At 42.9% G+C, this 12727-nt stretch overlaps 1 protein-coding gene across 1 annotated transcript in view; it reads right to left on the bottom strand.

The window, feature by feature from the left end:
- Positions 1 to 9123, bottom strand: part of LOC311241826 (protein furry homolog) — a 103110-nt gene extending 93987 nt beyond the window's left edge. Inside the window, exon 1 of the mRNA XM_084330746.1 lies at positions 8939 to 9123. Coding sequence (XP_084186872.1) covers positions 8939 to 9008 — 70 coding nt within the window. The 5' untranslated portion in view covers positions 9009 to 9123. The remainder of the gene's footprint in view (positions 1 to 8938) is intronic.
- Positions 9124 to 12727: the final 3604 nt, after the last annotated feature.

Genomic DNA, 12727 nt, shown 5'->3' on the forward strand with positions numbered 1-12727 from the left:
AGCTACAGTAACAAGTAGCTACAGTAATAATGAGTAGATACAGTAATAATGAGTAGATACAGTAATAATGAGTATCTACAGTAATAATGAGTAGCTACAGTAATAATACGTAGATACAGTAATAATGAGTATACAGTAATAATAATCTACAGTAATAATGAGTAGATACAGTAATAATAAGTAGCTACAGTAATAATGAGTAGCTACAGTAATAATAAGTAGCTACAGTAATAATACGTAGATACAGTAATAATGAGTACAGTAATAATAATCTACAGTAATAATGAGTAGATACAGTAATAATAAGTAGCTACAGTAATAATAAGTAGCTACAGTAATAATAAGTAGCTACAGTAATGACTATGAAGGGATCCTTTTACAGAGCTGCATTATTGTTAGTTTCCCAGCAACCTCACACCGCAGATAAAGTAGATGGCTTGCAGCAACGTCTGAATGCAAACACATTTTTCTTTGGGGCATAACAGCCATTCAATGAAACATGAACCACTCTGAAATGAAATCCGATCCCGGTTTAGACGAGACCAACCTCTCTCCGCATTTATCTCATTCGAATGAATTGGTATCATGTCGCATGACTCCAGCTCTGAGACGGGAGGCATGAAAGAAAGCAGCCAGTGTGGCGGACGCTCTGGGAACCGGCCGCTGTGTTGAGACTGAGGCGCTACATGGGACTCGGCAAACAAGAGGCCTGGGCACAGTGTGCATTACATCATCACCACCAGCACGCTGAAGACTCCCAGAGCATGGTGGTGCTCTCTAGAGGACAATGCAGACAGGATAACAACAAGCCTCTCTCTCTCACACACACACACACACACACACACACACACACACACACACACACACACACTAGGGCTGAGCCCAAACGTTTGAACGTTCGGACCTTCGTTCATTATGTTGGCATTCGAATTCTAAATCAACATTTGATTTTTTTTTTTTTTATAAATTTTTTTTATTAAATCTTTTTTTTCCTATATATTTTTTTATGTGTCTATTCATTCTGTTTACCAATGGGGGTTTTCTTCACAGTTGCAGATAAAGATTAGGCTACACTAATATTATAGTATTAAAACTGATTAGTTATATTCATTAAAGAATGTTGATAAAAAAAATAAACTCATTTAATCAGATGAATCACTTTATTCAAATTGAGGATTTAGTTTGAGGATATTTATTAAAAAACAAAAAACAAAAAATTATACTTTTTTTTTTGAAAATCTTTTTTTCGATTTTTTTTATTATTAAAAAGGACAAAAAACCCTGACGAAGATTGAAGCCTTCGGGGACAGCCCTAACACACACACACACACACACCGTACGTACAAACACACACACACACCGTACGTACAAACACACACACACACCGCACGTACAAACACACACACACACACACACACACACACACACACACACACACACACACACACACACACACACACACACACACACACACACACACACATGCACACAAGCATGCAAAGAAAACTGCAGGTCCCCATCCACCCATCCCATGGCAAAAAACACCAACGTAGACATCCTGTGTGAACAAAGTGGGTGGATTATTTAGATACTGTACCGCTAACTTCCTAACTGGACCTAACTGCATCGTAATGTCAACAGAGACCCTCTGGGAGTGCAATGTGCAGTTGCTGTGGGACAAATTGCTATTACATTATCTGTTAGTGGGCGGGGGGGGGGGGGGGGCGCAGGGAATGTAACAGCAAAACAGCATTATCATCATCTTTATTAAACCTTCTTCTGGGGATGGAATGGGTATAATAAAACGTCCTGCTCAGGTGATTCATTGCATATTACTGTTTATACAACAGTCACACACCAGGAATCAGAAATGGGGACATCTGGTTTGTTCTGAACACAGAAAGTGTTCAACAAATGTACCTGCCATGGTGTGTTTTTTGTGTTTAACCCTTTCACTACCACACTACAGAAGGTTAACCTACAGCCTACAGTAACACTGTATCTTGTGTTTCCAGTTCCGAGTGCAAGCGTTTCAAAAGAAAGTTGGAGAGAGACAGTGAAAGGAACAGAGTGAAGAGAGAGAGAGTGAAGAGAGAGAGTGATTAAAGAAGATTAAAATGGCAGATCTATTGACCAATAGTCTTGTTTTAGCAGGCTGACATCATGCTGGAAACTGCTGCTCACTCTGACATAGAGGGAGCATCTGAGGCCATATCTAAGTCCCGGCTGAAGTGTAAGTCTGTGTCTCGCAGTATAATAAGAGTCCCAGGGTCCTCTGTCCCTCTTCTGATAGGGTAAAGGTATCCAGAGGAGCTTTTGACCACTAGTTGATTAAATGGCGCAGTAGAGCACAGTAGGAGAGAAGGGGTCCCCGAAAATGGTGTATCACGTGTTCTGCCGGCATGCACGCAGGGATGCACTCGCAGGCCACGAGCAGGCCACAAACAGACTACGAGCAGGCCACGTGCAGGCCAGACGCAGGCCAAGTGCAGGCCACGAGGCCTAACAAAAAAATATTTGGTTCCTGTTGGTTGTCAGTTAAGGCATGGGTAGGTAGGGAATTTATTTTATTTATTATTTAAAAAAAATCCACGGCGACTATGGATAGGGAATTTCTTTGTTTGTGAAATACTTGCTTTTTATATATTCTCATTATTGACATGGACTGCACTTTTTGACTAAGATTTAACTAAACTTTATTTATCTTTTTTTTGTATCCACTTTTTCTCCTTATTTTTCTATTTTCTCCCATCCCAATTTCGCCTCGCCATTCTCCCCTCCCCTGTCTCGAACGTTGCTAGACTATGCCTCCCACTGGTCGGCTGCAGTGAGGACCAAGCCTTGCATCACGTGTCCCCTCCGGTACACGAGGAGGCAGCTGTCGCATCTTTTCACCTGTACAGCGCGATCTCTCAGTGGCGAGGAGTAACGCGTGGGAGGCTCGCGCTGCCCCCGATGCTTCCTGATTCTGCTGTACAGGCGCACCAACCGACCTGTAGGAGTCGCTGTCCCAAAATTTCTATATAATACTTCTGAAGGGGTAAAACACTGGCAGCTATTACTGTACTCTTGTATTACTAGGACATATTTCACATAGTACAGGTATTTTAAGAACATTTATTGTGAAAAACTGCAATAGAAAATGCAAAACCTTTCTCAAGTACTTCCATCTCTGAAAAACACTGTTTTCATTAAATACAATCAAATCAAGCGGCACAAAGTGAAAATAAAAACTACAGCAGGACAGGAGGGTTCTTTCCCTCAAACAACTCAAACACAATACAACTCCAACATAACTTAACTTTAGTGTACGTGTTTGACAACGTAGAGAGAGAGAGCGAGAGCGAGAGAGTGTGATGTAATAGGTTTGAGTTTGAGGTTTGAGCTTCCTAAGATGCCGTAGGTGATGATGTCACACCAGGATTTGTCAACACACAGAAACGGGAGCAGCCCGATGGATAAAGCTATATAAAGAAACGAATAGCCAAATAAATGTGAAGTTATCTTTGAACCTCTGTTGTCAAGCCTTGTCAATATAATCCCCCATCTTGCCTCACTTTTATGTCAGATAGTGCAAAGTTTAGTTTTATGTCATCTTGACTATTGCTCTGCGATGTGGTCATCTGCTGCCAGTGGTGACCTCAGAAGCTCCAGGTGGTCCAGAACAGGGCAGCACGGTTGGTACTGGGCTGCTCACTAAGGTCTAATGTGAGCCGTATGCATGCCCGCCTCTCTTGGCTTAACGTTGAAAATAGATTGTCTTTAATATACTTGTGCTGTTCAAGTTGGTCATGAGCAGTAAAACTCCTGTTTTTATACATAATCAGATTGTTTTTAGTAATACTGTGCACGAGCATTACACTAGAGGTTCCAGTAGTGTAGTGGGCAGCTTGAATTGCCAGGTCCTAGAACCAACGCTTTGGGGAGATCTTTTATTTTTAGAGCATTAACTCTTTGGAATGGCCTGCCTCGGAACCGCTGCTGCATTTACAGTAGATTCACTTTTTAAAAGAATCTTAAATAGTTTTTAACACTGTAAAGTAATTTTTTGTTTTTGTTTTACACTAATGTAATTTTAGCTATCTTAATTGTTACAGTAGTTTCATTATGCATTGTGTGTACTGACTTTTAATAATTTTGTTTTTGCAATAGTGATTGTTTTTGTATGTTTTTTGTGTGTGGACCCCAGGAAGACTAGCTGGTTGCTATCGCACCAGCTAATGGGGATCCCTAATCAAATCAAATCAAATCAAATCAAATCACTAATGGAACTGTGCCGCAGAGTGACGTTAGAACGTTAGCTTAGTGGCTAACATGAGTTAGCTTAGCAGCTAATGTTAGCCGTTGCTGTGCTAAATCAAGTCTCCTCTCAGCCTCCTTAGCCAAATTGAAATGCCAAAACTATTATGGCAAGGTCCGTGAACAAGTGGAGAAAAACTCAGTACAATTAAACACAATGCAACGACCACTGCAAACGTCGAGTAAATCGTCAAGTAACGTTAACGTCATTGCTACTGCTGTGACTTAGCTGCTGTAGTCTACCAGTCACAAGGTATGAAGGTATAGTCAAAATCCATACCGTAGCACAAATTCATACTGTTTATACCGTTTATACCGTCCACCCCTACGCCCAACAAAACTTTATTTTTAACTCATAAAATAATTTGGGTCGTACCTAAATCGGCAGGGTCGGTCGGCAACAGGAACCAAACCATTTTCTTTTTAGGCCCGAGCAGGCCACGCACAGGCCAAGCGCAGGCCACGAGCAGGCCACAAACAGACTACGAGCAGTGGAGAGAGTGAAACCTATGACCTGAATAGTTATACTTGTACATTATCTCATTCGGCTGACTTCTAGTCATGGAAATAATTGTGAAATCTATTCTGTTCCCATTTCTTCCCCCAGGGAACCCCCTGGTCCCCCCCCCCCCAAATCTAACAAGCTGACAATCAATCAAACTGAAAGTATTATTCATGAGGTAGGACATGTATTCAGGTTGTACAGTAAATTATAGAACAACTCTGTTTATTTGGGTGGAAAATAAATACAAAATTGAAAAGTGAGTTGTTTACAAGAGAAGTGTTTAGCCAAAATGCCCTGGCTGAAAGCAGGCCTTTTGTGGTATTTGTAACCTAATTCCTCTCAGTCCAGCGCTGTTGTTGGTTTGAAGAATGCATTGTTTCCAACTAGTCTGTCTACCTGTTGATGTATTGCACCTGCCATTGATTGACCATATCCACACGGCGGCCATTTTAGTCTAATGTTGTGCTCAGGTTGGGTTATTTTCCACCCTGAGGGTGGAAAAGAACCCAACTGAGCATGACATAAGAGGAAAATGGCCACTGTGTGGACATGGTCAATAGGCTCCTGCAGGCAGCCAGGAAGTGTTGTTTACGACATTGTAAACGAAAACAACACGTCTCCACCGAGACCCTCTCGTTTAGTCGGATACTTTTGACAAACAAACTAACCGTGAACTAGAACTGGAGTGCTTCCAAAAGGACTCGAAATCCTTTTTCTACTCTTCAAAAGAAAGATTAGAGAGGGACACGATGGCGTTTTTTTTGGGGTGTTTATTTTTTCAGGTTACACACCCACCCCCCCCCCCCCCCCCCCCCCCCCCCCCCACGCACATACAAATATTTTGTTTGGCAAATCATTTAGAGAGCAGCCGCCGTGTTGTTTTTCTCACTTCAGCTCCTCTCCTCGTGTTCTGATTGGTTGACAATGGACCGTCCTTAGGGGCACGAGTGGTGGAGTGAGGCATTGAAAGGGAGAGAGAGAGAGAGAGATAGAGAGAGAGAGAGAGAGAGAGAGAGAGAGAGAGAGAGAGAGAGAGAGAGAGAGAGAGAGAGAGAGAGAGAGAGAGAGAGAGAGAGAGAGAGAGAGAGAGAACAAGAGATGATGCGGCCGCCCTCACAATGCATGTTCTGTGCTGCTGACCTGCGCTCATGTGTTAGAGTTAGATACACTGACTGGTGAGAAACCACCACCGCCCTCTGAGGGCCTTCTCTTGTATTCACCCTCCAGTCGATACATTCACTTGTACATGTTGTCATTTAGCTGACACTTTTATCCAAGCGACTTACAAGTTCTGTACGACAAGTCAGCAGGAAGGGTACAACTCTTTCAGCTGAGTAACAGCTGAGTAATGTGTTCATCAAACAGTGTTGAAACTCGAGTGCTGCAGTGTTGAGTGCATAGTAGTAGAGACATATTAGAATATTAAGAAGAATGCAGGATAGTAGAAGACAGTAAGAATGTGCGTTTCTTTATTTATATTTTTTCATTTCAGATATTGATTGAAGAAGTGCGTTTTTAGTCGACGGCGAAGGATTGGTTGGGGCAAAGACAACCAACAACCATCCTTTGCAATACAACCAGCAAAGGAATAACAGAGAACCCATAAATCAAATCAAATGTATTTGTATAGCCTGAAATCACAACGCATTGCCCCCATGGGCTTCACAGATCAACCATACGCTCTCGACGACGAGCACCACATATCATATAATATCATCCCTGCGCAAAACAGTTATTTTCAGATTTTGTTTTTATTAAAAGATTTTATATCACAGAAGCCATCCCGTGATTCATTGGACAAAGGCTTATACAGTATACTTGGAAATGTACGCAACGTTTTAGGCAAGAGATGAGATTAACAGATCAGATAATTAATGGGAGAGAAAAAAAAGAGTTAAAAGCAAAGCTAAGCTAAGCGGGCCTCCGGTGATACGACGATGACTAACGATGTCTATGCCTTTATCAGCAAAGTGACCTACTCTGCTGAGATTATGCAATATCATCATCATCATCATCATCAGTAGCCGTCTGGCACAGCCTGCAGTGTGCAGAGAGAGAGAGAGAGAGAGAGAGAGAGAGAGAGAGAGAGAGAGAGAGAGAGAGAGAGAGAGAGAAATAGAGAGAGAGAGAGAGAGAGAGAGAGAGAGAGAGAGAGAGATCAAATAGAGAGAGAGAGAGTGAGAGAGAGAGGGAGAGAGAGAGAGCAAGAGGGAGAGAGAGAGGGAGGGAGATAGAGAGATATAGAGCGAGAGGGAGGGAGAGAGATGTAATAATAATAATAAATTGGATTTGTAGTGCACTTTTCGTTCACTAGGATCCCAAAGTGCTACAGGGTTAAAACATGGTTAAATAATTAATAATTATTAATAATAATTAAATAAAATACAGAATAAAAATGAAATAAAATAAAACATAGTTAAAAACATAGTATAAACAGAAAATGTAAGAGAGAGAGAGGGAGGGATAAACGAGAGAGAGAGAGAGAGAGAGAGAGAGAGAGAGAGAGAGAGAGAGAGAGAGAGAGAGAGAGAGAGAGAGAGGGCAGCATGTTCTATGGGATTCACTTACAGACAGACTCAATACTTCAGGAGAAAGAGTCCCACCTTGCCAAGTGAGCGCCACACACACAACTTAACATGAAACATGAATTGTGACGTCATCAATGTCATAATCACTGTGATTATTGTGTTGTAAATGAAGGCTGTGGAGGGATGTGATTTGCCCTACCTTGTATATTTTGCTGCTATCTATTTCATCCTCGTTTTACAGTATGTCTGCACTTTATGCATTAATCTGCCAATTTGTGCTCATTTTATGACTGCCTTTTTTACTGCTGTGAAGCACTTTGAGCTGCAATTCTTGTATGAAAGGTGCTATACAAATAAAGTTTATTATTATTATTATTATTATTATCGATGAGCACAAGGACCGTCCCCGTCCATCCATGTCCTTGTGGGTATGAAAGGCGGTGGATCCCCGCAGCTCAGGGATGGGGCGAGCAACCGAGCTGAAACTCCTAATCCTATTACACTGGCATAATAGAAGCTCTTTAGGCCCTCTCTCTCTTTCTATTACACTGGCCCCAGGACATAATAGAAGCTCTTTAGCATTCTCCTACGCAAAGAGTTGGATGACGGTTCCACTGTCAAAACATCTCTGCCCAAACAGGAAGTAAACTAATTGGCACTGCCTTTACTCGTATTGTTTTCCAATAACATATTGAATAAATCATATTATGTTATCGTTCCTCCCATGTTTTCTTGTCTCTTTCGTGAATAAGAACCGAAAACTAGCTGAAACATTTTAAATCGTTTCATTTCATGGCGTCTGTGCGGCCTTGTTTATTCACTGTGTGTCCATGGGAAATGACGTTGAACGCAGCCATAAAGGTATGGTTTCCTCATGCAGAAGAGGCAGAACTATAGTCTGTGTTTACCTTTTCTGATAACTAGTTACAGTACATTTCTGGTACTCGGTATACACCCAATTCAACATTATAGCCGTATATTCTCCACACTACTTTGGTTGCGGGATGTCCCAATTTGGTACAAATCTTTGCTCTCTTGTGAAGAGGTGTTAAGCAGGCTGTGACGTACAGGCGTAGAGACAGCTCTGCGTAGGTAGGATTGCGGCTCTTTAGACTCTGTGTGACTGACTATGCTAAAACAAAACAAACGAATCACGAGATACCACCATCGGCAGTGAGATAGCATGTGTGCACAGACGTAACGTTAGCCCGGAACCTGGTTCCTCTCAGGGGCCTGTTCGGTCTGTTGAGTAGCTTTAAACCAGCAGCTCTCAGCAGATGCTCGGGAAAGCCCTAGTTGTGGTCCCTGCTGTTGCTATGACACCGTTGAAAAGCTGCTTGAAGTGTGGCACCCTCATTACTGAAAGTGAAATGTCTTCCACTTTCAGCAGCCACTGTGCTGTGCTGAGCTATAAATGCACAGTCAGTGCTCAAACCTGACAGGTACACAAGAACAGCAACAACAACAACAACAACAACAACAACAACAACAATAACACAGACTTTCCACTGAACACAAAGAAGCAGTAAACACAGGTCCCCAGTGGAAAAGCAGCCTAACAACAACAACAACAACAACAACAACCAAAGTAGGCTATGCTACTCACAGCCGCTCCAGGACTTCAGCAGAGATTTGATGCTGATTTCAAAGAAGCCAGAGTCCTGCTGGCTGGCCATGGCTGCAGCTCACTGCCAGTATTCCGCTCTACTTGTGGTTTGTTCCCCAGCAGCTGATCCGGGACCAGCAGGTAGATAGATGTACAGCCTGCTGTCACCTCTCTATGATGCACACTAGGCTGTGGCGTTGACGAGAAGAGAGAGAGAGCGCACGGCCACTGCTCTACCCCTCCTCCTCCTCCTCCTCCTCCTCCAGTGTCCTTGGCTGTCAGCCCTGTCTCTCTATCTCTCTCTCTCTCTCTCGCGCGCCCACCCTCCACACACCGTCCACTGTCTCTCTGTCTGTCTGTCTCTCTCTCTCTCTCTCTCTCCCACCCTCAACGCACCCAACGCCACCGTCTCTCTCCGTTTCTCTAAAGCCGCGGCAGGAGGCGGCGAGGCGAGCTCCCTTTAAATAACTGCGTGGAGGCTGGGAGCGCAGGAAGCAATCCTCTTAGCGGCGCAGTTAATAATAACTACCGTTTGTCTGTCTGCGCAGGACTGGTAATAATGTGACAGTGTGTGGGGCCGGGGCTATAGTGCGTCGTCCCGCCGCGGGCCGGGGAGCATCTGTGGTCTGTCACCCTGAGCGGCAGCGGTCTCTCTCCCCCCTGACGGCAGGATGGTGAGACGGGGAGGATGTAAGCCACATAATGTGGAGAGAGAGAGCGTCTCTGGGAGAGCGTGGGGGCGGGGGGGGACACACTCACTCAGCCGATCAGCGAGCCGCTGGGATTAAAGCGCTTTCCTTTAGTGTACACCAGGGATCCCAGTGACAGGCCTGCCTATTGGTTTTTAACCCTTCTTCTTCCTGTCGAAATCCAGTCTATATCAGTGGCGCATTTTCCCTTTTCTCTTTTGTATGTACTGTATATCCTAAACAAGGGTCTTTGGGTCACGCGTGGGGGACATCATCTTATTAGGAAATCAGTGAACGGAACAAAATCAATGACTCCGCAGACAAACAGGTGCATGAGAGAGAGAGAGAGAGAGAGAGAGAGAGAGAGAGAGAGAGAGAGAGAGAGAGAGAGAGAGAGAGAGACAGAGAGAGAGAGAGAGAGAGAGAGAGAGAGAGAGAGAGAGGGGTGACGGCCAGACTTTAAGAACACACAGAGAGGCCAAACCTCTCATCCGTCATCCCTCCATTTGCATCATCATTTTGTCCAACGGCCCTGACATAACGCGGCTATAAGATGCTCAGTCTGTCCTCCGCGTGGGCGGGGGGGGGGGGAGGAGGAGGAGGCAGCGCTCCGTATCACTGTGTGCACCACTCATCCTTCCTGCCGCGGTGATCAGGCATAACGGGACGCAGGCAGACCTTGGGTCAGGCTCAGGGGTCGTGTTATACGTCATCCACCACAGTCTCTTTACTTACCGAGGTGCCATCATTGTGTCCTAAATACGACTGGAATAAATGTGTTTAGCCGAGGTGCATTTAATCAATTGCAATCAAAATATGGATAACTTTTTTTTGTTGTCGTTGCTACGGAGTACTATGACAGAATCTACACCGTGTGGCGAATAAAACGCACCTACCCTCTCTCTTTGCTGGACCTCGGCACTATTAATCTAATCCTATCAGAGCTCTGTCTGTCCATCAACTGACACCCACTTGACCTTCATTAGATAACACTCTCAGGCCGGAACAGGCCCGCGTTTCCAAAGAGAGGAGCCGAATGCATATAAGGGAAACACTGGGTCCGGATGGCAAAATTCAGTACTGTATCTACAAAACCTTCTGTTTAATCATCTTCCCTTTATTCATTTCCTTAGATTATTTGTACACGTGATCTCAAGAAGGTACTGAACGAGCTCAGTGGCAGTTACTTATGTCTGGTCATTTTTAGCATGGTGTTATTCACTGTCAAAGATGCAAAGAAAAATCATAATTCATATTCTCCTTTGTTTCATCACAATTTAAGCAAGCCTAGTAATAGACACAATATTACTGACACTGCAAATACATTCACTGAGGTCCATAGATGTCCCTAGATACCAAGAACATGCAAATGGACCTTGTAGAAGTGGAGCAATATTCCATTTACTTACCGGTAGGTATTTATTTTAGGCGGATTTTCCGAAAATAGGGCTCCGGGCTTAAGAGGTTAAGGAGGCACTAAAATGGTAGCTGTGAGATCCAAGACATCCTTTCTGGTAGACGGGTTAGTTATTGATCACAGGAGAAGAGGGATACTACATATATTAGGGGTGTGTCGATTTCAGATTCTAGATTTTGAGGGCATGTATTCAATTAGATTTCGTTAGATTTAGGTGCCTAGTTTTAATGACAACAGGAGGAAAACCTAGGGAGGAGAACAAGAGAATGAGAATCGTCTACAGTTTTAAATGTCCATACACTGTATTGAAGTACAATTTTGGCTTCTGTATTGGGATCATTACATCCCTACAATAATACAGACGGAAACAAGCTCACACCAGCAGCTAGCTATCTAACCTTCAGTCTAACAAATTCCACAATTATATTTACTTGAACATGTGTTTTCCATAACTAAACAAATGACTTGGAGGCAAAGCATCAGAAACAAAGAACTGGTCGAACAACATCCGACTGCTTTTCACTGAACTCTTAAAAACAATATCACTCCGCTCAGTTTATTACAGTAGAGAGAACCACTGTATAATAGCCAACAATGTATATGGACCCAATTATGACTCTGTTTAGTATATATTTTTTTTATATACTCTTTGCCATCCCAATCTAAATAGTAATTTGGACAAATTTCACTTTAGCCAAGGAATCAGATTATCTCAGAGCAGCACAATTCTTTAGCAATAATTAAGCTGACTGGAATAAGTTTAAATGAGTTTTATAGCTTTTCCGTGAATGTCAAATACCAGGACGATAACTGGAGAATTATTGCTAAAAGTGGTAGTTAAAACAGCAGCTGGCCCGAGCTGATAACGTTGTAAAGGAAATCCTTTAATGGGGCACTTCACCAAAAAACACATAATCTCACACACATCCAAAAACTGTAAACATGTTTGTACACATGAATTTAGTTTTTGAGAGTAAATGAGTTTGAATGTGGCCACCAGTGATGTCATCAGGGACATTGAATCCTTGTGTTGTGTTAATTACAACTCAATAAAATGATACGGTAGCAGTCCCTATAAGACATTCTCACATTTACATAATTTCATGGAGCTGTAATTAACACAACACAAGGACTCAATGTCCCCAATGACACTTTACTTTCAATGAACATCTACAAACTTTAGAGTTCTTGGATGTGTGTGAGATTATGTGCAAAATAAATCAGCATTGTTTTTTGGTGAAGTGCCACTTTAAGAGAGAAATGGGCAAGGTTTGTTTCCCAACCTTGGCCATCAGTTCTAATCTGGTCAGCTTGATTTGGCCAGCAAGAGGCATTCTCGGGAGCAGATGATTATGTAATTCCCTAGCTGAATCATTTCAGTGTTTTTCAACAAGGCTGCTGGACAGGAAAGAGCTTAAAAGGAAATCCACCCTAAAAAAGAATTCACATTATCTATTTGAATGATCTCGAACAGTTACGTCGATATCTATTAAAAGATAGACAACGTCTATTTGGGAGCTCCACAAATCATGTAAAACCCAGATTCGGCTCAAACAAGGGACTAAACACGTTTAGCAATTATGCCACAACAATGTGGAACGCCTTACCCAAAGCTGTAAAGGAATGTAAATCACTACCCACCTTCAAAAACACTCTCAAAGAACACCTACGGGAGACTGCAAT

Source organism: Notolepis coatsorum, assembly GCF_963971535.1.
Source record: "Notolepis coatsorum genome assembly, chromosome: 1".
Lineage (NCBI taxonomy): Eukaryota > Metazoa > Chordata > Actinopteri > Aulopiformes > Paralepididae > Notolepis > Notolepis coatsorum.